This window comes from Gopherus evgoodei, chromosome 1 (assembly GCF_007399415.2).
Source record: "Gopherus evgoodei ecotype Sinaloan lineage chromosome 1, rGopEvg1_v1.p, whole genome shotgun sequence".
NCBI lineage: Eukaryota > Metazoa > Chordata > Testudines > Testudinidae > Gopherus > Gopherus evgoodei.
This window is the reverse complement of record NC_044322.1, coordinates 272,694,993-272,720,649: the sequence shown is the minus strand read 5'-3', so window position 1 is coordinate 272,720,649 and position 25,657 is coordinate 272,694,993. Positions and strand designations below refer to the sequence as shown.

Here is a 25,657-nt window from a genome sequence, read left to right as displayed (position 1 = left end):
CCATAGGATAGAGTGCTTCAGTGTCTGTCTTAGTCCTAGGCAGGCTTGTTGTTGTTTGCCTGGGGTGCTCTTCCCCCTGCACATCTCTTTGTTAGGATAAAGCACTGGCTGGGCAGTGTTGTCCTTGTCTTGTAGTGGGGTAATAAATCCCTGAATCACACCTGGAAGTAGATTCTCAAACCCGTGACTGACTTTTCCCACAACTTTGCATGGTGATGCTCTCCTTCTTATCCCTCTTTGGTAGTGCAAAACCACATTAGTTGTGGGTAAAAGACCTAGAGGCTGGGGAAGAATGAGTAGTGGTGGGAAGAGAGACTCTGCAACCTGCCCTTGTAGGGAACCTAAGATGACTTGGGTTAGAAAGGAGGAGAGTAAGGCCCTGCTTGCTCTGTGCAGCTAAAGAGGTGTCTAAGGAAATTGAAGAATTTGATGGCTTGGAAGCCCTGCGCCTGGAAGGCAACACCGTGGGTGTGGAGGCAGCAAAGGTCATTGCCAAAGCCCTGGAGAAGAAAGCTGAACTCAAGGTGAGATCTTTTAGTAGTACTGAAGGGGAGGATATCTTGATGAGGTGCTGAAGCCTTTCTGTTTTTGAGCACTGACCCAGGACAGGTCTCTGCAGGAGCAATACAAACTTCAAATTCCTTCCTTGTTTTTCTCCACCACCCCCCACCACCCCGCCGAACACACACACACACACACACACACACAGATAAGAATAGACCCAGGAAACTAGGCTTGTATATGAATAAGTGGTAGCAAATCCATAGGACCTCATAACTTGGTTTAACAGCCCTGTGAGTAGCATTTGCTGAAATACTGCATTTCAGCCTTGGGCAGTGCTCCCTGTCTGAGACAAGAAAGCCATGAGAGAAGACTCGCACCAGGGTAAGCCTCTGTAAACCAGAGGGGAGCACTCCAGTAATGCAATGTAGCCATTTAGGGCTGTGATCTCATCAGATCTTGCGGAGTCAGACCTCCTGCTTGGGTAGGAGACTTCAAACAAAGCCCAGGAAATGGTGATGGAGGTTTATCACAATGTTTTCTACCCCTTGAATTATTTATCCAGTACTCTAGCCTAGTATTGAGGTGGGTGGGTACTGTACCACTGGAAATGCTATCTTCTGAATGAAACCTAAACCTGAAGCCTTGACAGCTTGTGGTCACTCAGGTTTCTGTGGCCCTTCTCATAAGTTTAGGCTTCCTGTCCTGATGAAATTCTCATTCTGCATCCTTCAGTTTTCATTGGGTGTGGTAATCTTCACTTATGTCCTCAATTCTTGTGTTGTTGTTGCTGGGCACTGTTAAACAGATGATGAATTCTACCCCAGAAATGACTGTGTTTCCTTGGTGGGTGAAGTGAAGTATAGTTTGTGTAGCTCTTTGGCATAATTAGGTGACAGGCACAAGAGAAGTGTAAATTGTAATGTATCATGTCCCCTATTGAGTGCTGGGGGCTAGAGGACCTTTGTGTGTGCTTCTGATTTGACAGTCATATCTTTCCATCTGTCTCTTTTTAGAGGTGTCATTGGAGTGACATGTTCACAGGGAGATTGAGGTCTGAGATCCCTTTTGCTCTGGTAAGTGGGAGAGTTGGGGGTTAAAGTTTCAGATTTGTGATTACTCCTAACCCTAATCTCCTCTTGCACCTTATGTGTACACTTAAAACTAGCCATCCTTTCCATGGATCCATGTGCTGTCAGAGACCCAAATACAGACATAACCTCGCTGATAAAGCATGAGCATGTATGGCTTTCCCTCTCCCTCTCCCTCTCCCTCTGTCTCTGGGATGATAGGAAGAAGCGATAGCATAAGTGCCTTCTGGCTGATCAGTGAAGCAGCTCTTCCCTGGAGGAGGATCAGCGGTGTGGCCACCTGATGGACAGGGTGGAAAATGAGGACTCCAGAATAAAAGGATACCCTCTTAAAGCAGCAACTTGAAATGATTCTGGGGTGAATCAGGAGATGGCTTCTGTAATCTTAAAATCAAAAAGAATAATTGCTCATTTAAGTAGCATGTATTTGCATCTGTGAAACTTGGTACTTGGGCAGGTCATAGATTCATAGACTTTAGGGTCAGAAGGGACCAATGTGATCATCTAGTCTGACCTTCTGCACAAAGCAGGCCACAGAACCCTACACTGAAATGTGTGTGGCTCCTGTGGCCTTCTTTTAAAAAGGTCTGGATAATTTCATGGTGTCTAATACTTAGAGCTGTGTACATTCAGCTAACAGTAATCAAATCCCATGCTTCAGGGCACAAGCTAACTGCCTTGGCAATCAGAAAAGATTCCCTCTGCCTCGTGCAGCACTGCATAATGTAGTGTGTGGGGTTGGCTGGGGGGGGGCCTCTTCTGAAGCACCGAGTAGTGGTCTAAATGGGCCTGTGGAGCTATGTTACTAAAAACCAAATCCCTTGTCTCCTCACAGACTGCCCTGGGGGAGGCCCTTATCACCGCTGGTTCCCAGCTGGTGGAGCTGGACCTGAGCGACAATGCCTTTGGGCCAGATGGTGTGCGTGGCTTTGAGGCACTGCTGAAGAGTCCTGCCTGCTTCACTTTGCAGGAGCTCAAGCTGAACAACTGTGGCATGGGCATTGGAGGCGGCAAGGTAAATGACACTTCTCAGTCCCAGCTCACTTGCATTGGTCACCCCATAAAGATTGGGTGTGAGGGGCCTTAGGTTCCAACTTCTCCCTTTGTTGTCTTGATTACTATCATACTTCAGACCAATCTCATGAGGTGTCCAAGATGAGCAGACTTGGCCTATCCCAATACCTGGACAGGAGAGTCCCCCATCAAGAGAATTCTGTTGTTCTTCTGTCTGAACCCAGTGCCTGAGCCTGGCTCTGATGGAGGCTGTTCTTTTGAAGTATAAAACCAAGGCCTTGACAATTCATGGTGACTAAAGAGCAGGGTTGTTTACCCAAGTTTGTGTTTAGACAGGGCAAAGAGACTGTTGCTTTTTTGTGCTTTTTTTGTGCTATAAATTGCCTTCTACAGTTTCAAGTGTGATTACACTGTTAATATTGTGTAATGGTGGTGTAAAATGGTTCCTGTGTCTCACACCAGAAGCAGCTTCACTTCAGTGGTGTCCTAAATGCTTCCTATATATCTAATTCATAAAACATTTCTGGGATCCTCCCAGGATGAGATGCTATAGTAATATAAAGCTGTTAATATTATCTCTAGATTTTAGCAGCTGCCCTGAAAGAGTGTCACAGGAAGTCAAGTGCCATGGGCAAACCTCTGGCTTTGAAAGTATTTGTGGCTGGCAGGAACCGCCTGGAGAACGATGGTGCCACCGCACTGGCTGAGGCATTTGGGGTAAGCTCCAAAGTAGGACTTCCTCAGAGAGGGGGTACAGGTGTGTCAAGTATATGTGGGTGTTGGTTCTGGTAGTGATGGGGAAGCAGTGTATATTCGGACACGTATGCTAAAGAAATGTGCACTGAGGAGAAGGGTGTACATAAGGTACTGGCCCTCAGTTCATCTTTACCACAGCAATCTATATGCTGCTAAAACAGTCAAGCATTTGAGGATGGTAACACCAAGAAAAGGAGAAGACTTGGTTAGAGGAGGCATAACTGAGAGTAAGGGGACAAAACTGAGCACAGAAATAACGATTTATTTGCATGACGAGTGACTACTCCACACTATAATCTGGTAACTGTTAGGTGAAGTGATGATGTATTGCTTGAGTAACTTAATACTGTACAGAACAAGTGATGCAGTTGGAGATAATCTGGCACTGGGAGGGGGTGGGCCAAATGACCTCTATCTCTAATCACTATGATAGCTGGCCAAGGCATAGCTTTTATCTATCTCTCACAAATCTCCTGCAGGGGGCACTACCAACTGGGATCATTTCTTCCCTTAGCCCCTGTTCTGATCAGGCTGCTAGTGCTGTATTTGGGCGGGGGAATGGAAATCAGGCTGTCCCATGCCCACCTTTCTATCCAGCGAGAATGAATGAGACTGGGATTTGGTTTAGACTTGTGGTAGTTTTGGGGGACTAAGTGACAAGAAGTCTCCACGTTTCCTCACCAGCAAACCTTACATTGCCTCTCTTTCCTCATGTGACCTCCATATCCTAGATCCTTTGTGCCAGATCTCAAAACACTGTGCTTTTCAGCTAAAAAGACTGATAATGATTATATACAAGTCTGGCAAAAAATAAGGATTTAAATTCAGTGCATGGAAGTTTGAGATAACTTCACCCTTTAAGAATGTATCCTGAGAAAGATGGGGTGCCCTCCAAAAGCTCTTCTAGGCAGAGAATGTCTGTCTTCATCCTGCTTCTTTCAGCCATGAGTACCAAGTAGGGGTGGTATCCATGAAGGGACTAGGTGTTGCAACACTGAGCATCACGGTGCCTATCTTTTAGATACCTTGAAAGTCACAGGAACAACACAGCATTCCACAAAACCGAGTGAGTGGCCTAGGCTCCCTACACAACAAATGGGGAGAGCGAGGTGCCTAAGGATGTGATCCACAAAAGTAAATGCACCATGAAACCAACAACAATATACCTGAGATGTTGATATTTTCATCCTCTGGACAGAGGGCTTAAAGTCCCTCATAAATTTCCACCATAACTTCAACAACCCCCATCCGTCTATTAAACTCTCTCCCTTGAACACTCCCAAACTAGCATCAACTTCCTGGACACCAATCAGCTTCAGCAGTGCAACCCTGCAGATAACCATATACAAGAAACCCACATAGCAACACACCTAGGAATCTGTTATCTACAGCCAGGCACTGAGATACCACAAAACGTGCTCCAAGGAGGAAGTCTGGGATATGCGACTTAACACACTCAAAACTGCCTTCACCAAACACCACTTCACCAGAAACTGAGATCAAAGTTTGGATCGGGCCACCCAAATAGCCCGAGAGAATGTGCTTCAATACAGAAATAAAACCCCTTCTGACTGCACACTGCTAGTTGTCACCCATCACTCAGCACTGGAACTCATATGGGGTATTATCAAATAGTTAGAACCCATGCTCAATGGGGATCCATCCTGAAAGAAATCTTTCTTGAATCCCCTCCTCTGGCCTCCAAATAAAACCCCCCAACTTCTCCAAGCTCATCAGAAGCAAGCTCCCCACAGACCAGGACTACGCCATCTTAGAGCAGCACCAGACCTTGTCAGAACAACAAATGCAAAATCTACAGACATATATCCACTGCTACAATGATCATTTCTCCCCCCCACACACACACACCTTTCAAGATCCAGGGGTCCTACACATGCCTATCCCAACATGTGATGTACCTCATCCAATGCACTAAATGCCCCAATAACAACTGTGTGGGTGAAACCAGGCAATCACTATGCTCTTGAATGAATTCTCTCAGAAAAATAAGACAAAAACACCATATCACCTGTGGGTGAACACTTTTCACAAAACATCACTCTATATCTGACCTATGAGTCCTCATCCTCAAAGGTGCACAACACTTTCAAAAGCTGAGCCTGGGAGCTTAAATTCATTATTCTACTAGACACTAAAAATCAGGAACTGAACAAACATTGGATTTGTGGTTTATTACAACCATCTTCAACCCACTAATGCCATCTTCTTGTCCTCTGACTGCAGAGGTATTAATGGATCACTCTACCTTGAATGGTCCCTTTAGAATATGTGCTAACTACTTACACTAAACTATCTATTCCACCTTGCATTTTGCTGTGATGCTGGGAGTACCTTTGCCAGCCCTGCCCTGTGGCAGGAAAGTTTGTCTCTCTCACCAGCAGAAGTTGGCCCAATAAAAGATATTACTTCATCTACCTTGTTCCACAAAAGCCAGCATGCTAGCTGAGCAGCTACCTAAGCTGACAGGAGATGCCAAGAAAAAGGCTGTGTGCTAAGCCTTACCCATGTCTCAGAAATAGGCACTTAAGCCCAGGCTGCAGGGAGGCGCCTAACTCTGCTTAGCATTCAGTCAGTGGGAACTCACTCTCTGGAGACACGCATCTAAGGCCTTTTCTTGCAGGAACGAGTTAAACACCTGTCCTGTGCAAAACGAGATGCTGATGCTGGGCCCACCTCATAATTGTTAGTTCAGTGGGTAGAACAGTGACCTGCCAGAGAGGAAGAAAAGCGGAAGACCCCTGTTCAAATCATCTGAGTGTTCTAACCACTGAGCTGGGGGTATTCTGATGTGGGGCTCCCTCAGTCTCTCCTGTCAAAGCTGTTGCACTCTGGATAAATAATGGGAGAGTGATAGGAGCTGGGGGACTGGACTCAGGGCCTCCCATGTGGGTGTCCTGACCACTGGACTACAGAGTCATTCCCATTCTTGCCCCATTCTCTCTGTGGATAAACACCCACTTGGGAGGTGGGAGACCCTAGGTTCAGTCCCCCTGCTGCCATCACTCCCATTATTCATCGAGAGTGCAGCTGCTTCAACAGGAGAGACTGAGGAAGCCCCATATCAGAATATTGCTTAGCTCACTGGGTAGAGCTCTCTTCTGAGAGGATTTGAACAGGGGTCTCCCACATCCCAGGCAAGTGCTCTAACTGTTGAGCTAAAAGTTTTGTGCGGTGGGTACCACCACCTCCTCCAGATTTGGAATGGGAACTGATCCGGTAGGGGCTTCACCAGGCTTCAGGGGCCAAATGCCTGTCTTCCCCTGGTTCGTGAATCGCTCTGGGGTTTAGGCAGCCTGAGTTATATGTCTGCCTAGAGGGAGACAGCAGCGCGTGTGCCCAGCGGCAGGAACATAGGCGCTGAGGGACTCTGAAAAACATATTCACTGAGTGAGTTTAGGCACCTATATGTTTCAGTGGGAGTTTTGTGGACCACAATGGTGCCAAAACTGGGGCTTAGGTGCTGAAGTACCTTCTTGGATCCCACCATAGCTGCTCACCACATAACTCCCATCCAAGGCAACAGGAGTTGGAGGCGCTTGTTGTTATTTCTCTGGCTCATGTCTTTCAAATGTACATTTTCTACCACCTAGTGACTTTTTAATTATCTTGCATGCTGTCAAATGTGCCAGCAATAGTGTTGCAGAATCTATGTATTGGTGACCCCATCAATATGTGTATTGTTGCGTATAAATGGGTAGATATGGTCCTGTCTGTTTAACAATTACAAATAAATGAGACTCTCTATCTTTGGATACTACATAAGTATCTTCCTAGGCCTGTCTTACATATTTATATAATGCCATTAGGTGCGTGAACTAAAGAGAATTTAGCACAGTGCTAAGACCTGCCTGCAATCCCTAAAACAATGACAAGTTTGGGGTCTTTTTCCATATAGCAAGGCACTTAGACTTGTGTGGGCTGTAGTCTTATTTTCATGTTATATATTGTATGTTCCATACTGCACTAATTCCCATTTTGGAGGGTTTCCTTTGTGGCCAGAAGCAGAACTAAAAAGAAGCAAAAGATTTGGATTCTGCCAAGTGGTCATGTGCCTTGACCAGGAAAGCAGCTTCTGGAGCTACTTCTGGCTTATAGCCCCAAGGCTCAGAATCTCTGGCCAAAGAACAGATGGAAAATGACATCCTAAGCCCTGACTCATCAAATAAAAATATCAGTCCTATCTTGATTTGTCACTGGAGGCATAGCTGCTGGAGTAGGAGGTCGTGTATTTGTAGCAGTTAACAGGATTGCCGGGGTTCTGGCGGGTGATGTAGTGGACTCACGGTGGGTGGCAGAGAAGCAATTTGTAAGGTTAATCTTGTGGGATGGTGGTTCTCTGCGCTTGTATTGAAGTGTCTTTTTTCTAATGGCTAATCCTGTCTAAATCTAGCTCATTGGGACACTGGAAGAGGTCCATATGCCACAGAACGGAATCAACCATCCTGGCATTACAGCGCTGGCCCAGGCCTTTGCTGCCAACCCTTTGCTGAGAGTTATCAATATGAATGACAACACCTTCACAGAGAAGGGGGCTGTGGCGATGGCAGAGGTGAGTTACTAGCAGTTGTATTGGGTGTGTCTCTCTGCTCCCTCCCCATCCTCCCACCCTTGGTTAACAATGGTCAGTGCTTTGGGGCCGAATGTCCTTGTGAAGCAGGAAGGGAGAACAGTTGATCGTTCCCGCTACCTGTCACCTGAATTTCTGCCTTCATGGGTGTGCACTCTCTCTGCAGACGCTGAAGACTCTCCGACAGGTAGAAGTGATCAACTTTGGGGACTGCCTGGTGCGCTCAAAGGGTGCCATCGCCATTGCTGAAGCAGTCAAAGAGGGGCTCTCTAAACTAAAGGTACCACATTCTGCTGCTCCTTCAAATCTCTTCCCAAAACACCCTGTATGTTTCCCCTCCCTTGTTCTATGTCCACTCCCCAGCCCCACCCAGTGGAAGTCACATTTTAAGAACAATGGGGTTAGTTCATGAATACACCTGTTAAAGTAAGACTCAGCCATCCTTTCTCCCAGGTCAAAGGATCCCAGGATTAATAACAGGTGAAGGGAGGAGGACATCAAACTGAGGGCTTGTCTACATCAGAAAGTTGCAGCGCTGGTGAGGGAGTTACAGCGCTGCAACTTTGAAGGTGTACACATCTGCAGGGCACCACCAGCGCTGCAACTCCCTGTTTGCAGCGCTGGCCGTACTCCCGTTTTGTCTCGGGTGTAGAGGATCCAGCGCTGGTGATCCAGCGCTGGTAATCCAATGTAGACAGTTACCAGCGCTTTTCTTGACCTCCGTGGAAGGAGGAAGCCTCTGGTAATCAAGCTGGTTTCCTTTCCCGGTTTGCTCTCTCGGTCCCGGAGCCACCCAGCAAACCGCAGGGAAGGAGACCTGCTTGCTCGGGGTTCCGGGACCGAGAGAGCAAACCGGGAACGCCGCGGTTTGCTCTCTCGGTCCCGGAGCCACCCAGCAAACCGCAGGGAAGGAGACCTGCTTGCTCGGGGTTCCGGGACCGAGAGAGCAAACCGCGGCGAAGCTGGTTTCCTTTCCCGGTTTGCTCTCTCGGTCCCGGAACCCCGAGCAAGCAGGTCTCCTTCCCTGCGGTTTGCTGGCTGGCTCCGGGACCGAGAGAGCAAACCGCGGCGTTCCCAGTTTGCTCTCTCGGTCCCGGAACCCCGAGCAAGCAGGTCTCCTTCCCTGCGGTTTGCTGGCTGGCTCCGGGACCGAGAGAGCAAACCGCGGGGAAGCTGGTTTCCTTTCCCGGTTTGCTCTCTCCTCCCGGAACCCCCCTTGAAGCCGCCCAACAGCGCTGCAGTGTGGCCACATCTAACACCACTTGCAGCGCTGGTTGCTGTAAGTGTGGCCACTCTGCAGCGCTGGCCCTATACAGCTGTACTAATACAGCTGTAACAACCAGCGCTGCAAAATTTTAGATGTAGACATGGCCTAAAATAATCCATTCCAGAACAAATCCCCTTCAGCTGTTTAATATTAGATCCCTTCTTGGGGATCATCTTATTCAGTATGTCTCAAGGGATGTGGCTGCCCCTTGAATAATTTGTTCTTATTGTCCTGTTGGCCTATGGGTATTGTTTGGTCTTTGCTCACTGCCTGAGTCCCTTCCAAGTTTTCTTTTATAATTTAAAAAAATAACCTCTGTGCTGAGACCAGTTCCAAAGAAGAGAATTCCTTAAACAATTCTGAGCATGCCAAGCTGGTATTTCTAATGGAGAATTGGCATACAGCGTTCCTACAAAGCAACTTCTCCTCTGCTTCTCAGGAACTGAACTTGTCCTTCTGTGAAATCAAACGAGATGCTGCCCTGACTATTGCAGAGGCTACTGAAGATAAGTCTGAGTTGGAGAAACTGGATCTCAATGGTACGTGAGCATGAAGTTAAATCAAAGCTTATCCAGTCCATGGCAAACTCTAGAAACCATTGGGAAGAAGCCTGTGGGATTGAAATATCTGTATTGCTGCCAGAAGTGTCTCTGTATAAAATATTGGTGCTGCTTAGAGCAGCTGAACCGACTAAGCGAATAAGCTTTTCCCTTTTCCCCCCTAGGCTTTAGTGGTAATACTTAAACCTCTTGAGCCACAGTTTCAAATCCTGACTGCTTATCCCTACCGCTTCCTGAAGTGAATAAATCTGAGTTCCATATGTCTGTGTGTGTCTCTAGGATGAGAATTTAAAAACAAGGTCCTGTCTGCTTTGTATTGGTATTAAAGATTCCATGATGCTATTACTTTTGCATTGAGGTCTGCTTCTGTGTGATTGGTCATAGTTTCCCGTTCCTTGTGTTGGTTGTTGCCTTCCCTCCCAGAGGTGGCTGCATTTCTATGGTACTACACATATATAATTTGAGAAGTGCTTCAGAATCACCCAGGATGAAAGGAGCTGTATAAATGTACAGAGAGTTCAATCTCCAAGACTCAAATCTCTTCTGGTTAATTGCATTTTTCCGTTTTTGAACTTCCCTTGCAATTGGATTCTGTAATGTTCTTGTCTCAAACCCTTGTGTGGTGTCTGAGTTGGTAAACAGCTGACAGATTTCAGTGACAAGTCTGCTGTCCGAGCAGTTTTGTAAAGTGCTTTGTGTGAAAGGTGTCTATAGAAATACAAATCAAGCAGCCGTCTTCCCAGCCAGCCAGAGGTTGGATTTATGGACTTCACTGAGCGCTCTAGTTAAACTTTTTTTTTTTTTTTTCTCATGACAAGTTCAGCACCCAATCTGTGAGTGTCTGTCTCTTCCTAACCCCCAAGCTGACTTCTCTCTTCTTGCATCCTAGGTAATGCTCTGGGGGAAGAAGGCTGTGAACAGCTCCAGGAGATTCTTGAAGGTTTCAACATGGCAGATGTACTGGGTTCCTTGAGGTAGGCCATGAGAAAAGGCTGTGGCATGGGTCTGCTCACCATTCATGTCAGAGCTCTGGCTGTCTGCCCTTTACATCTGTTTCATGCGAGTTCCTGTTTTTATGGGGTCTGGCACTACTGAGAGGTGTTGGATTAACAGGACTGGAGATGGAAAATTTCTATCCCCAGTATGTATGCAAGTCCCACCCCCTCAGTGTACCTCACACCTTCATCTGGAGGGAGCTCCATAAGGGTGAGATGAGAGCACAATCTTCATGGCCTACTCCGCTCTTGACTCTTCTGCCCACACTTGATGCCTGCTCTTATGTTTTGTGGACACCTGTCCACTAGGAACTAGGCTGAGACTCTCACCTCCGTTTTACCCACTGCCAATCTGTCACTGCCGGTCTGAGGCCAGATTAGAATAGGTGACCTAAACATGCTAGGCTCCATAATCCATCGCAGTCCCCAAAGGCTCTCACTCACTGCCCTAGAAGTGACTTGCTGCCAGTCACTTTAGTGTTTTTAAGGCTTAGAAGGATCTTACTGCATTTTGTAGTGACATGGAGAACTATTCTCAGGTGCCAGTGCATGACCAGGAAGTCTGTATTGCGGGGCTGCTTTTCATGTGAACTCTTCTCTTTAATTCTTCTTAGTGATGACGAAGGGGAGGACGAAGAAGATGAAGATGATGAAGGAGAGGATGAAGATGACGAAGGGGAGGATGAAGAGGAGGAACAACAACAGTTGCAGGAGAGGGGGCAGGGAGAACAGGAATCGTTGCCTTCCAAGAAGATTCTTGACTCGCATGTAAATGTGCTTTGAGGGGTAGCCAATAATCCCTTATTGGGAGTAGGGGAAGGAGGTTTGGAATGGGGAGAGGCTGTTATGAACTTGTAGAGAACAAGTGGGGGTTCACATACCTCTTCTTTGATCGGAGGGATGTGTCAGAGCAGGGGTGGAGTAAGAGCGCAGAGGGGGAGAACAGTACCTCAGGAATGTTCAGTGGTGATCTGAAGGAAATGAGCAGGAAAATCTTATTTCTTCCGTCATTTTCTGTAGCCACGAGAGCACTGCCTGGAGCCAGATAGTCATAGTGTTTGCAGTACAGACTTTCTCCTCACAGCTTAGCTAGTACCATTCCTGTCCTGGGCTCACTTTTCCCACCCCTTCACAAGCTCTGACAGTGCAGATAAGTACTGACCTGCAGCGCCATCGCCCTTTCCTACACATTCATGCACCCACAGCTCTGCCGGTGCTCTGCAGAATGAGCTAGGATCTGACTTGCTCTGTTTCAGGACTCTACTCCCATGTCATCTCCTCCTCCTGTGGATGTTGCCACGTTCCTCGCCTTCCCATCTCCAGAGAAACTGCTGCGACTAGGGCCCAAGTGCTCTGTTCTGATAGCTCAGCAGGTAGGTGGGTCAGTGGCTTTCTGATGGTGTGGTTGGGATAAATTGTTTAACCGCCAGAGGTAATCTCTTCCGGGAGTCTCATGGCCTGGATTAGGATCCTCCCATTGTCCAAATGAGCAGAATGGAGGCAGACACTCAACTTGAAGCTGCACGTCTCTGAAGCAGGTATGGTGCCAGCACAGCAGCTGCATTTCATGGCATGGCTTATGCCTCCACGAGCATCCTGATAGAGCCAGTTCCTGTCATGTCCAGCCAGTTGGAGGCAATTGTTGCACTGCTCTTTGTTGCTTCTGTAGCAATCGTGTCTCTTCTGCCCTTACTCTGCCATGCACTTAATGGCTCCTGCTTTTTCTCTCTTACAGACAGACACATCTGATACGGAAAAGGTGGTTACGGCTCTTCTGAAGATCTCTTCTGTGTTCAAAGATGAAACCACAGTGAAAACAGCAGTGCATGAAACAACAGGTGATGCAGTCAGTGTCTCCATGCAAAGATGTGGGCTGAAGGAACCTAACTTGCACCTGTGGCTTCTAAAGAGATCCCAGGGATGGCCTCCCTGGACCATGCCATTTTTTGGTAGTTCGGTCTCCCACAGCAGCCAGAGGAAGACTGTTCTGTCTCCATAGTGTGCCAGGTTGTGCAGTGCTGTTTTGGGGGGAGTGAGGGTGTGAAACCTCAACAGATCAGTTTATGCCTCCAAAGCATGATGATCAATATCCCTTATAACTTAATTAGTATGGCTGTGAGTGTTACTCTTCCTGGAATTTTTTGGGTGGGGGGAGATGGGATTTATTAAGTTTTTTGTTTTGGTTTTGTTTTGGCCTCGATATCCTATCGGTGAGTTCCACAGATTAATGATACTGTAAATAGAAAGTGCCTCCTCTCTTGTATCTGGGGACAGTGTAAATACAGAACACCCATTTGGTGTTCTTTTTACTAGTAACTGTCGTAGATCTATCGTCTCTTTCCAGAAGCACTGGCACTGGAAAGGTGTGGGGCAGGGCAGAGAGGCAGTGCGGGGGGGACCATGTACCCTTTGTATGCTGTGGAGCACAGCACTGGAGCACAGTATAGTAAAGAGAGATTTGGGTGGGGTGTGGCTTATGGGCTGTGTGAATCCACTGGGCAAAACCCTCCTGTAGAAGTGTGGATGGTTCCATAGCCCTGAGCCTGCTGTCGTGGCTGCATAAGGTATGTGAAGGTGCTCGGTGTACTGCCCCGGGGTTGAGGAAGAGGAATTCTCCATCCTTTCTTCCCGAAATCCCCAGCAGCCGTATTCACCTCCATGCAGTCTGCTTATTGGAGCTGTGTGCAGGGTTCAGGATTTGACCTCTCCCTCTGGCATCCCTTTAAAGTCTCTTATACTGATTTACACAACTAGCTATTGCCATTAAAAGACTCCTAGAGGGTAGGCAGGACAGAAACCACTAATGGGCTGTTCTGTGCATACCAATAATGTCCCTTGTCACTGAGGCAACAACCTGTGGTCAGTTGTATCAAAGACTGTTGCAAAATGGTCCGCTGAGCTTTCTCTGAGGTCAGCAGGAGATCACGCATGGCTCTGCTAATCTCTGCCTCTGCTTCTGTGGGTGACTGGCACCCACCATGTGACTAGTGTCCACATGCACCTGGAACTGAATACTCTTCGCCTTCCCTAGCAAGTTCAGGTCATATCTGGCAATTGCTGCAGTGTCAAGAGATGGTTTCTTCAGGGTGAGGCGTCTGTGTGTTGAAGGAAGGCTGGCCCTTCCTGAGGGAAACATGGATAACATCTGACAGGGTACCGCAGCCACCTCGCTTTCCTTTAGTTACCAAGTGGGGCGAGGGCCAGAGCCACAAGTGGCTGATCTTGAGGAACTCTGAAAACCACAGATCTCCTCGCTGGAAACCAAACCAAATGCACACCCAGTGGATGATGGTCCCGTGGGAGCCTGTTGCCCTTGTCATTTTAAAGGCTGGTGAGACCAGCTCACAGCCAGATTGTCAAACCCATCGCAGCGAGAGTGAGGCTGTCTGCTACCCAAACGCATCCAGGTCGACCATTCCTTGCATTGTTTCTGGCTGAGGTCAATTAACACTTCTTGGCCTCAGCCATAGTTCTTCTCTAGGCATTTATGCAGCCCCCATACTAAAGACTGGACTCCGTGTGACTTCTTGGCTTTCTCTCTGCCTCATCTCTTTCAATTCCCAGCACTCACTGGTGGCTTGCAGTAGCCTCTGGCACCAGAGACAAACAGGGTATGTAAAGGGGTGTGGCCTCCCATGGCCCCTCTAACAGCCGATAATAGTTAAGGCCTCCTACTCAATGGCAAACTTGACCTAAATTCTGCACTGAGTCCCCCGTCTGTCTGGTGTTCCAGTGCAGTAGACTGGAGATTGAGGCAGCTTCAGATAAGCTGAATGTAATTGAATCCAATAGTGAAATGAACAGTGGTCACCACAGTATCTCATGGTGCTCTTCAGCTTGACACATTTATTTCTCTCTCTAGATGCCTTGATGAGAAAAGCCTTCACTTCTGCCACGTTTAATTCTGATGCATTCGTCACCAGCCTGCTGATCCACATGGGCCTGCTCAAGGTGAGAGGGCAGGAGGGAGTTAAAAGTGGGCTGTGATGGGTGAGGTGGGCTGAGTTCTGATTACATTTCTGGTTAAAAGCTAAGGCTTGCTGGATTGTGGGTAACCATGTTCCTGTCTCCATGGCAACGGTAAAACTCCTGTGTATGCCCAATGCCTAGGGACAATTGGAAACTGCAGGGATAACAGATTCCAGAGGGGGATTATATTTGGGTGGAGGGCATGGATTATTTGTTCCCAATTCTGTTCTACTTGGTCTATCTTGTATATTCAAGATCAGATATCTCTATAAGGCAGGAAGGTTCATACAGACAAACTGGGATGCTGCTGGACAAAGCTTTTATAGAGTGAGGAGTTACCAGTCGTCAGACTCCTGAATATTTATTCTTCACCCTGGTATCCAAAAGGGCCACTTAGTCACGTCTTCTCTTTTAAAAGGACCACAGCAAGAATAAACAAAAGACATCTGAATGAAACTTTCAGTTTCATTCTATCCAGTGTTCTTGCTAATGCCCGGAGCGTCCAGTTTGTGGCTGCACAGAATAAAACCTGTTAGCAGGATTATTGTTTTTGAGAATCAGCTGCAAGTTAGCTAACCGCATTAGAACCTGCATGTAGGCTACAGCATGAGCTGAGCCAAAGGGGGATTGGAGTTGTCTCCATCGACAAGCTCAGAGTAGTGCTTCAGTGGTCTGGCTGTTTTGTCGTCATAGATCAATATGAAGCATCTCGGCGCCTCAAGGACTAGAAACATCTGGAAATAAAGTCTGGAAAAATCATCAGAAATACCTGGAATACCCTAAAGCCACAAAACTTGCATCTTTTCGATCATGTGGCTTTCTGGGGTTCTCAGTGATGACTCTGAACCTGGGGAAATGCACAGCTGTGACATGGGTTAGGGACTAAGACACTTCCTTTGGATCTTCTACTCTTCCTCCTCCACTCACATGAGGCTCGGTCTAGTCCTCTAGTCCTCTGCTCCATGGACAGGGTTTTTTCTTTCCCATCCTGCCTCAGATTACAATCACTGTGGAGATGCTGAGATGAATTGGAGGGTAGAACTTTCTTGGGGCTGGGCTTCAAAGTAGAGAGTTGACTGACACTGCTCCCCCAGTCAAGTCCTTTCTTGTCTGATCAGTTGTTGACTGTGATCCATGTACATCTATGGCTCAGGTTTGGGGTGGAGAGGAAGGCTGTTTCCATACTTCTTTTTCACTCTAGACTTGAAGCAATAGCTAGGGTCGTACAAACAAAACACACTGTCAGTGTAACCTAATGCAAAGGGATCCATTCAGGAACAGGGAATGCAGGGCAGACTTTGTATCCTGGAAAGCAGTGATTCTGAACAGGATATAGGAGTTGTGGTGGACAAGCAACTCAACATGAGCTCCCAGTGCAATGCTGTGGCAAAAAGGGCTAGAGTGATCCTTGTGTGAATGGGGGAGCGGAGGTAGGGAGGTCACTTGACTTGTGTGTACAGCACTGGTGAGACCGTCAGTGGAATACTGCATACACTTCTGGTGTCAGCTTTTTAAAAAGGGTGTTAAAAATTGGAGAGGCTGCAGAAAAGAGCCGCAAATGATTCAAAGGCTGGAGAAAGTGTTTTATTGTGAGCAACTTGAAGAGCTCAATCCTAGCTTATCAAAAAGAAGATGGAGAGGAAACTTGATTCATGTACAAGTGCCTTGATAGGGAGAAAACCCTGGGCATGGAGGGGCTCGTAAATTCAGGGACGAGAAGCATAACAAGAACCAGTGGCTGGAAGCTAGACAGACAGCGTGCCTTGTTTCTAGTTTGAATTTAACAGTGAGGGTGATTATCCATTAGGTCAACTCCCAAGGGAAGTGGTGGATACTCCATCTCTTGGTGTCTTCCAATCAAAGCCCTTGGCCTTTCTGGGAGACGTGCTTTAGCCAAACACAAGTTATTGGGCTCCATCCAGGGGCTACTGGGTGAAATTCAGTGGCCTGTGATAAATGGGTTGTTGGACTAGGAGAGCTATTGGTTCCTTCTGGCTTAAACTTGGAATCAGTTCTGGGAGTGACTGGAAACAGTATGCTTGGGTGAGAGAGGGGCCTACAGGAGGCAATAACTGCCCCCTTGGATCTAGCAGGAACTGTCGGCTTCCTTCTCAGCTGGAGGGAGGGTCCTGACAGAGTGTCTATGCAGAGGAAGGCCTAGAAGAAACATGTGAGGTTTAGATATGCAAGCAGTTTAGACAGTGCACATGCAAGACTGTCAAGCCCTAATTGAAACAAACTGGAGTCTTGCTGATGCTTGTGTTCGAAGACATCTCCCTTTGGGTTGATTGCTCATCTCCTAAATAACCCAACGTGTGTAACATGGGGGCCTGCTCTCCCTCCTGCTGCCAAGGGAAAGGCTAATTCCAGCAAAGAATTAGCTTGTTGTGTGAATAACAATGGCATCTGTCATGATGTAAACTAAGCTGATCTCCATGATTTACTAGAAGCTGAGCCTCAACTGGAGTCAGACTTCTCCTGTTTTGCATGCATTGCACTGTGGAGGGTTGCTTGCCTTTTAAAGGCATCAGGGGTTGGTCAGTCAGACAGCACACTGGATTAGATGGAATGATGACTGCATTTGGTGTGGCAGTTGCTATGGGCCTGATTTTTCTGACCTTCCCCATCCCCATCTGCCAGAGTGAAGAGAAGATCAAGGCTGTCCCAAGCCTCTATGGCCCTCTGATGACCCTGAACCATATGGTCCAGCAGGATTATTTCCCCAAATCCCTGGCTCCGGTTCTTCTGGCCTTCGTGACAAAGTGAGTATTGCGCCTTGCCAAGCAATCCTGTTATATGGTTGAGGTTAAAAGGAAAAATACATACTCTTCCCTTCGAGCCTCCTGTGGGCAGGGCTTCTAGAATAAAAATGCAAACAGCTTAAAGGAAAGCTGTTCCTATCTTACTTAGTCCAACATTCAAAGCTTACAAGGTAAGAAGCACTGATCATGAGGAATTAACTGGGAAACTGACTTTCTAAAGATGGTCTTAAAACTGGCGTTTATGCAGAGGCAAGCAAGTTAATGAATAGTGATGTCAAGCGACAGTAGCAGTGTCTTAGCCCAAAGGAAGACTAGGATCTAATTTCCAGTCACAAGTTTAATGAGTTAAAAGGACACTGCTGAATCAGATTTAGCCCCAAATGCATATCTCAGCCATTACAAAAGTAACATCCAAGATTAATATTAAAGTTTTCATAACTTCAAATTCCAATGGAAGCTTCTTGAATTCCCGTGCATTGCATCTGCAAATAAACACTGCCATGTTGTGACAGGGCATGAGAGCCAGGAAATGAAAACAAAATTGACAAGTCTGCTAATTATCTTTGGAGCGAACGCCAGAAAGTAAAGATCATGAATAGTGAAAATTTTAAGCCTTGTTCCTTTTTTTTATAAATTCTCTTTTAATACTAAAATATTTCTTTAACACAGATAAGACAATGCTGCTTAGATTCAGTTCTAACAGTTTCTTTTCAATACTTATGCAAATGTTATTTAATATCATTAAAAGGGTAAGTCTTAAATGTAGCCCTGGGGCAAAGTTACAGACTGATAGGGCATTGGTCTCCAGAACTATTCTCTCTCTCTCCCCCACCCACCCCCAACAAGTCAACCATGGAAGCACAGTGGAAACTTAACATTTGTATAGCACTTACAAAAACCAAACCACTGAGTCCCCACGCACTCCGTGGCTGTAGATAAGTGTTGGTATCCATCTCTTCACTAGTGGAGGGGGAAACTGAGTCCGAAAGGCTGTGACTTGCCGGTCGTCACACAGTTAGGATCCATGTGAGGGAGTTTGGTGGGTTTCTTAACTTGATTATATCCTGTTCAGTCTGTACTGAACAGTGGACACCTTTTTAAACAAGTTCCATATCCAAGCTAAAACTTTGGGCAGGTGTAAATCTAAAATTGGTCAGGTACAGTATTAATTCCATGTATTCCCAAAATCCTCAGAGGCTGTCATGAAGATGAGGTTCCCATTGTGCTGGGCACCATACAAATACATAGAAAGACGCTGGCTTAAAAGTTTGTGTCCCTCTCCCCAGCCCTTTGTAAGTTGTGCACAGTTATATGTAGCTGGCCTTATTAATAGCTAAATAGAAAGGCTGCTAACTAACTGGGTGACTTCTAGCCATCACAGCAGAGATGTGAAGGTGGAGATGACTGGCCTTGCAGGGCCAGTTCAGGGGCTCATTCCACATACAAAGGACAGTATGGCTATAGCTGCAGAGGTAGCTGTATACGAAGCTGCCAAAAGGTGGTCAGAGCTGGCTCCTGTTGCAGATTGGGGGGGGGCTAGAATTTGAGTTCCTGATTCCTAACCTAAAGGGGAGAAACTCTGCGAGCTATTCACATCTCTCCTGCAAACGTGCCCATGTGCTGTGCACTGTTGTTGCAGTCCGCAAAGAAAGGATGAGGAAATGGGGCTGTTCGTAGTTCCTGCTCAAGGGGGGCAGGATGTAATAAACAAGCTGCTGTAGCAGTCCTGTCCGTTAGCTCTCTTTTCTTTCCCCAGAGCCTGAGCTGCAGCCCCGCTCACCACCTCGCTGGCTCTGAAGCAGCCCCTCCCCAAGTAAAAAAGAGCAGGAACTGTGCTGTCCCCAAGCCCTCAGATCACTGGACCTGTCTGCACTATGTAAACAAAATGTTCAAGGAAGAGGTGTTTCTATCCCAGACCTTCCAGCCTTGTGCTACTGCCCGTGACAAAAACGTGTCTAAGTAAAACTGGCCTGGACAATGGGCCACGCTGGAGACTACTTGTAACATTCACTTCTAGTGATCTGCTGGGGAGTCAGGTGCACCATTAACAAGCTCTTCCTCCAGCATAACCTCAGACCTGAGAGTGTCCAGTGGCTGCATACACTGAGGAGGTCATTCACAGCACACTCTGCCCTGCATGTGCATACACCCCTCTCTTAGGCTCTGGGCCAGCAGTTAACCCTGCATGGTGTTCTCTGAGCTGTGCCCATAGCGCAGTAAGCACAGTGACAGCCATGATTTTGCTGCATTTAGATCAGTGGTTCTCCACCGATTTACCTTTGTGGGCCGCATATGCAGCTCTTTCTGTATTATGTGGCCACATCCACACTATATACATACTACCTGTATGGCCCTGAGGATCTCGCATGGGCCGCAGCTGTGTACTGACAGGGCTGTAAGTGGGCCGCAGGCCGAGAACTACTGATGTAGATGTTTGGGTCCCTCGGCGACAGGCATGGTGTAGATAGGTAGCGCTTCCAAAGTGAAAACGTGGCTTCATTGATGTCAGTGGCAAAACTCCTGACTGTGGCTGCAGCAGTATTTCATCACAACTTTGCTTAAGAACGGGGAAGCGGAGAAGCCTAGTTTTGCTGGAGGGAGAGGCGGCGGCGGGGGGAGGAGGAGAAGCTAGAGGGAGGAATGTGTGTCTCTTACAGTGATATCGTGTCAAATCATAAAACAGCCCAGTGACTTTTGCAAAGGAAATGTCTTAACATATGGTGAGAGCAAAAGGAAAAAACAAGCTAGTACCGAAGCTGCAGAGTCAAGCAGTTAAGCCATACCCTTGTCCAAGTGAGAACTTCCTTCCCAACGCTAATCTGTGGGGGGCAGTAATATGGGGTGGGGGATGTGCGACAAGCCCAAGGCAACGTGGCAAGAGAGCGCTTCTTTGTTGCCTCAGGGCTTGCTTTCTCTGCCGTAACACCTCACTCCCCAGCTGTGGGGGTTAAAGGGAATCAGGAGCTATGCAGCTGAAAGCTTTGCAGGGTTCTCTAGTGATTTGCTATGTTCCTTCAGCTCCTCCTGCAGTCAAGTCTTGTGTGCCCAAAGGGCTTCACCAAAGATCTTGGTAATCCAGTGGCACCTGTGGCCCCTGTTTGCCTGGAGCTTAGATGCTGAGGAGCTTGTCCTGTTCTTGTCCAAAACTAACAGGCTGGTCCAGCTCACTACAGAGCCAAGTTTTGCTCATTGGAATGTTGGGTAACAGCCTTGGTCAGCTTCCCCTGGGAATCTAGTTAGACCCTTCAGCTCATTGGCCTGAGCTTCCATGGTACATGAATCCAGCCACTCCAGCAGCTCTCCTGGCCTGGTTAGACTGTCAGCTCCTTTGTAATGGGCTTGTGGCACTACAAAATTCCTGTGAGTTGCTTCGGTCAAAGCAGCTGTCACTTACTGTGTCTCTAAGCACCATTACCTCTCAGTGGGAGAAGTTATAAATGCCTGTAGCCAGGGCCCTCGGGACTCTGGGAGCGAGGAACAGGCCACAGAACTCACTCAGTGTGACAGAATTTTTCCTTTTAAATTGTTTCTAGCCTCACAATTGAGTAAGAGAACCTCAAAAAAAAAGTAGTGAGTGTAAGTGATGCCCATCTGACTCTGCAAAGGGCCTGAATGCGGTGGCCCTGATCATCTCAGATGGGGGTGCTTAGGGCTGGTTCTCTGCCTGGAATTTCTGATTCCCCACCTCCCACAGATGCTGCAGAATTCATTAGCTGGCTGCAGACAGGCCCCCACTATTTTGTTTTGTGTCCTTGCCCTACTGGGATTTGCCTGTGGCTGCCTCTCTCAGCTCCTTTCCCCACAACGGGAAGCTGATTATGTACAGTGCATGCTCCCTTTGCTATTCTATAGAGCCAGGCTGCAGAGAGCCTGAGGTAGAATCCAGCTGAGGAGAATGGGGAGCCATAGAAGTGCAGGCTAGCACAGCAGAGGTTCAGGTAACTCGGATACAGTTCACTTCACTAGTTCAAGCTCTCCCCTTTCTCTCATGCACAAGGCCTGGAAAGGAGATTCCAAGTTAAGCCCTGCACATAATATCAGAGCTGAGGCCCGCAGAGCTAGGCTGGTAGAACCTGGTAAAAACTCCATCATCAAAGTCATGTAATGAATTGTCCACCCGTGTGCATCTTCAGCAATGAACCAGTTGGGGGCAGGAAGGATGGGAAGGAAGGGTAGAGAGCATGGAGATGCAATCCATTAACAGTGCTGCAGAATTTGGTCCATTAGACTGCAGTGCATATGGGGTCCTGTCTCTCAGCAAATACCATAAAGTACACAGCTAACAGTTTAGCAACAAGAAAATACTGCTCAGTCCCATATTTCAACATTTCTGGCTTCATTTGAAACCCACTTCTCCCTCAGATGGAGCACGGCACATATTGCTGTTCTGTCAGGAGTGGGGCACTGGTCACAATGTTTTTCATTGGTGGTATTGGATTCAAGTTCTTCAGGAAACATTACCTTGGGGTGGGCACAAAGCACGGAAAATTTCAGCCTAAGCAGTGACTGTGCTCAAAGAATGAGCCTGTGAAAAGGGGAAACCTATTGTAGCTGTAACTGTAGCAACCTCTACCCTTATGCCCTGTACAGTAGTAACAGAGGCCAGCTGGCTTGGTAAGTTTCAGGAAAGGATGAAAGAGCTGAGGAAGCACAGTATAGCTATAGTTACTCTAGAAGAACCATTGCAGGGCCAATCAATCCTCATGCCTCAGGGAACAAGTAGATCACTTGTATAATACAGTCAAGTATCAGAGGGGTAGCCGTGTTAGTCTGGATCTGTAAAAAGTGACAGAGTCCTGTGGCACCTTATAGACTAACAGACGTTTTGGAGCATAAGCTTACGTGGGTGAATACCCACTTCGTCAGATGCATGTAGTGGAAAACCAGTTTCTCCTCCCTTGGTGTTCACACCTCAGCTGCTAGAAGAGGGCCTCATCCTCCCTGACTGAACTAACCTTGTTATCTCTAGACTGACTCTTGCCTGCATATTTATACCTGCCTCTGGAAATTTCCACTATACGCATCCGACGAAGTGGGTATTCACCCACGAAAGCTCATGCTTCAATACATCTGTTAGTCTATAAGGTGCCCCAGGACTCTGTCGCTTTGTATAATGCTGTGTAACACAATGCACTGCATTGGTTGTGGTGGGGTATTTTCCTCTGAACCAGCTAGCATTGGCCACTGTCTGATGTGGGATTCAGGACTAGATGGAGCAATAGGCTGATTCAGTGCAGCGATTCCTATACCTCGTCCGACCCTGGCTCTGAGTAAGAATGAAGTCCACTGCAGGTGGATACTCCAGCCGGCTGGCTTTTGAGTTCCTGGCACCGTACTGAGCCTCTTAACCCATGGAGCGCTGGCATTCAGTGAGTCAAAGCGCAGTCAGGGGGCAGCTTCTAAATGAACTTTTTCTCTTCTTTCTCCAGACCCAACCGTGCTTTGGATTCCTGCTCCTTTGCCCGTCACATGCTGCTGCAAACCCTCCACCAGCTGTAGTAGAAGCGCAACTCTGCCCCTTCCCCCTCATAGGACTTTTATCAGCGAGAGCTCTTAGCGGGCTGGCAGGAGAGGATGTCAGCGCCCATGAAAACATGCTGTCTGTCTCACAGGGATGTCCATCTTTCCTTCTGCTTTAACAAACTTGGAGGAATCCTGCTGATTTTTTTTACTTTGTTTTTCCATGTTTTTAATTGAAGGCCCCACTTCCAAAGCACACGCCCTGGGCTCCAGCACAGGCAGTTGTGCCAGAACTAGTCGTCCTGGGGCTCTCCGTGACTTGGAAAGAGGGCCCCATTAAACTCAACGCTGCTGGAAGGGGTTGTGCCCAAGCTACCGTCTTGCAGCGGGTGCTGGACGTGGGCTTTCTCTGAAGCAGCGGCAGCTGAACCAAGCAGGGTTTTTGCACGGTGCTGTGGCTTCCATCTCATGCTGCCCTGGGCCATGCACCTGGACATTGCAGCAGTGGTGTTGCTTCTCCAGGAATATCGGATTGCCCAGCTGCCTCCTGCTGCTCCAGGCTTGGGATGGGGAGATGTTCCCCCCCCTGCTCTTGTATTCCTAATCTAAATGGGAGGGGCCTATTGGTGTTTTAATCTGCTAATCCCCTGCTATGCTAGAGTGGAGCTCCCTCGGGTAGGGCTGGCCCTGGTGGCCTTTGCCTGTTCATTGTGCTACTGCCACAGCCTGCATTCTCCCACCCCCACTCCCCCATTAAAATAGGCTTGGTTTAGAAATGAGTAGAATCAATTGAATCCTGCAGGGGGTCCCCCTAGGGGAGCAGTAAAGAAAGAAGGGGAATAGCATGTGGGGGCTGGAATACTTTGCTGGCAGAGCATCTCAGGGTTGAACACTGCAAACTTAGCAGCTTCAGTGCCAGGAATTAGCTGAGAGTCTCTAAGCATGTTAAAATAGGGGTGAGGACTCTGCACCCACAAATGCCCCTGCCAGTCTGAATTTTTCCTGCCGATTGTCACAGCGCCTGACCCTACGTACACGCATTGAAGTCTGGGGGAAGGGCATGGATGGGTTCCTGGTTCGTGGGAGGGTAGTAAAGGACAGGTAATTTCCTAGTTTAAGGTGCCCCTCAGCTCATTCTCCAACCTTCTTCCCTGTTCCTCAGCTACCTTATTACTCACAGTAGTGAAGTTCTGGGAGTTTTGCCAGAAATCTTGGCCGTGGAAAGGGGGTCAAGGAGCCCCTCCACTTCTAGCACAGCTGCTAAGGTCCCAGCTTGGCCTTAAAAACACTGTTGCCTCTGAAGGGGAAGCAGCTGTAACTTGATTGCTGATGAGCAGCACATTCTGCCCAGGGCAGAGGCTGAATGTAGGGTGTAGGAAAGCCCAGTGTTTGCACATGCAATCTTAGGGGGAGGGGCAGGGACTCCATCCTTTCTGCCCTGCACAGGCTTCATGAGGGCAAAGGGCTCACTCTTACCCCAGCTAACTCTTGCTGGCTGTCTCTGCCATACTGCTGCATGGGGTGGGGCCGTGATTGGAGCAGCCCTAGTCCAGTGAGCTGGTGTGTAGTAGTAACATCTCACCCCTGGCTGGTGTGTGCTCGTACCTTGCTCCAGTTCATGTTTATAGTACAGCTTGAGGTGCCCCCTGCACCTAGGGGTGAGTGAGCTCTCTTCCTGGGCCAGTTCCTGCAGGTGCCAACGTCCTGTGCCATCTGCACAAGGCAGAGCCCACGCTCTTGGGTGAAATGCTGCCTGCTGCTGTTGCAAAGGGTGGTTCGTTTCCAGGCACTGCCAAACACACACTTTCAGCTGGGGCCTCGAGCAGCATGGTGGAGTCAGCAACACCTTGTGGGAACCACAGGACAGATGGCTGCGGGATGCTGCAGATGGGATGCAAGCTGGCCGTTGCTAGGTGCTTTAGGGAAAGGTTAGTCAGAGCCCTGGGTGGAGGAAGCACTGCAGTGGTGGACTGTTGCTGGTAGCCCCTGGCACGCTGGGCCTACTCTGACCGTGAGGAGAACTAAACCTGGAGAGTAACTGGGCTGTGATGCACCTCTGCCAGCAGGCTGGTAAGCAAGGGTGTGGGGCACGCCCAAGCAACCTGAACCACGCAGCGGGTGTGTGGCTTTCCTGAGGCCTCTCGCCGCACCCACTTTCTGTGTTGAAGTCTCTGCACGCTGTAGTCCTGTTCAAGACAGCCACTGGGGCAAAGGTGGGTGTGGGTGTGTCTGTGGGAGACTTTCTAGACCCTTGTTGTGGGTTAAGGTTTCTCAGGTGGCAGTGCCTGGCATGTCTTCACCACCCAGGTGTGGTTCTGGGCTTCCTGTAATATCTCTGCCCCTGCCCTCAAGGCACTTAATGCCAGGAAGAAAGTGCAATTTCTGAACTCTTCCTGGTAGTGAAGCCAGCGTTTCTTGTACCAGCTCCATGGGGGGAGGGAGGAGAAGCAGCTGAATGTATGTAAAATGGGCCTATAGGTCCATGTACAGACTATAAAAAAAATAGTACAACCTGGACTAGTGCCTGCAAACTAAACCCCACCCAGCGTAAGCCTCCTTCTCTCGTCCTATCAAACCTGCCCCCTTCCCCTGCAGCGAACCTCAGAAACCACAGATGTCTGGCAGCGGGGCCGGTAGGTCAATAGATTAGGGCTCTTGGTGTCAAGTGCATTGGCCTATTGGTCAATGTACAGA

At 48.1% G+C, this 25,657-nt stretch overlaps 1 protein-coding gene across 7 annotated transcripts in view; it reads left to right on the top strand.

The window, feature by feature from the left end:
• RANGAP1 (Ran GTPase activating protein 1) overlaps positions 1 to 25,513 on the top strand; it is a 28,115-nt gene extending 2,602 nt beyond the window's left edge. For all 7 annotated transcript variants that reach the window (XM_030547171.1, XM_030547164.1, XM_030547191.1 and 4 more), the window contains exons 3-16: positions 397 to 524; positions 1,518 to 1,577; positions 2,428 to 2,607; positions 3,189 to 3,323; positions 7,774 to 7,932; positions 8,117 to 8,230; positions 9,657 to 9,756; positions 10,667 to 10,751; positions 11,387 to 11,540; positions 12,029 to 12,145; positions 12,508 to 12,610; positions 14,635 to 14,723; positions 17,382 to 17,503; positions 22,933 to 25,513. In XM_030547171.1, the coding sequence (XP_030403031.1) occupies positions 397 to 524; positions 1,518 to 1,577; positions 2,428 to 2,607; positions 3,189 to 3,323; positions 7,774 to 7,932; positions 8,117 to 8,230; positions 9,657 to 9,756; positions 10,667 to 10,751; positions 11,387 to 11,540; positions 12,029 to 12,145; positions 12,508 to 12,610; positions 14,635 to 14,723; positions 17,382 to 17,503; positions 22,933 to 23,002 (1,616 nt within the window). In that variant the 3' untranslated portion in view covers positions 23,003 to 25,513. The remainder of the gene's footprint in view (positions 1 to 396; positions 525 to 1,517; positions 1,578 to 2,427; positions 2,608 to 3,188; positions 3,324 to 7,773; positions 7,933 to 8,116; positions 8,231 to 9,656; positions 9,757 to 10,666; positions 10,752 to 11,386; positions 11,541 to 12,028; positions 12,146 to 12,507; positions 12,611 to 14,634; positions 14,724 to 17,381; positions 17,504 to 22,932) is intronic.
• The last annotated feature ends 144 nt before the right edge of the window (positions 25,514 to 25,657 follow it).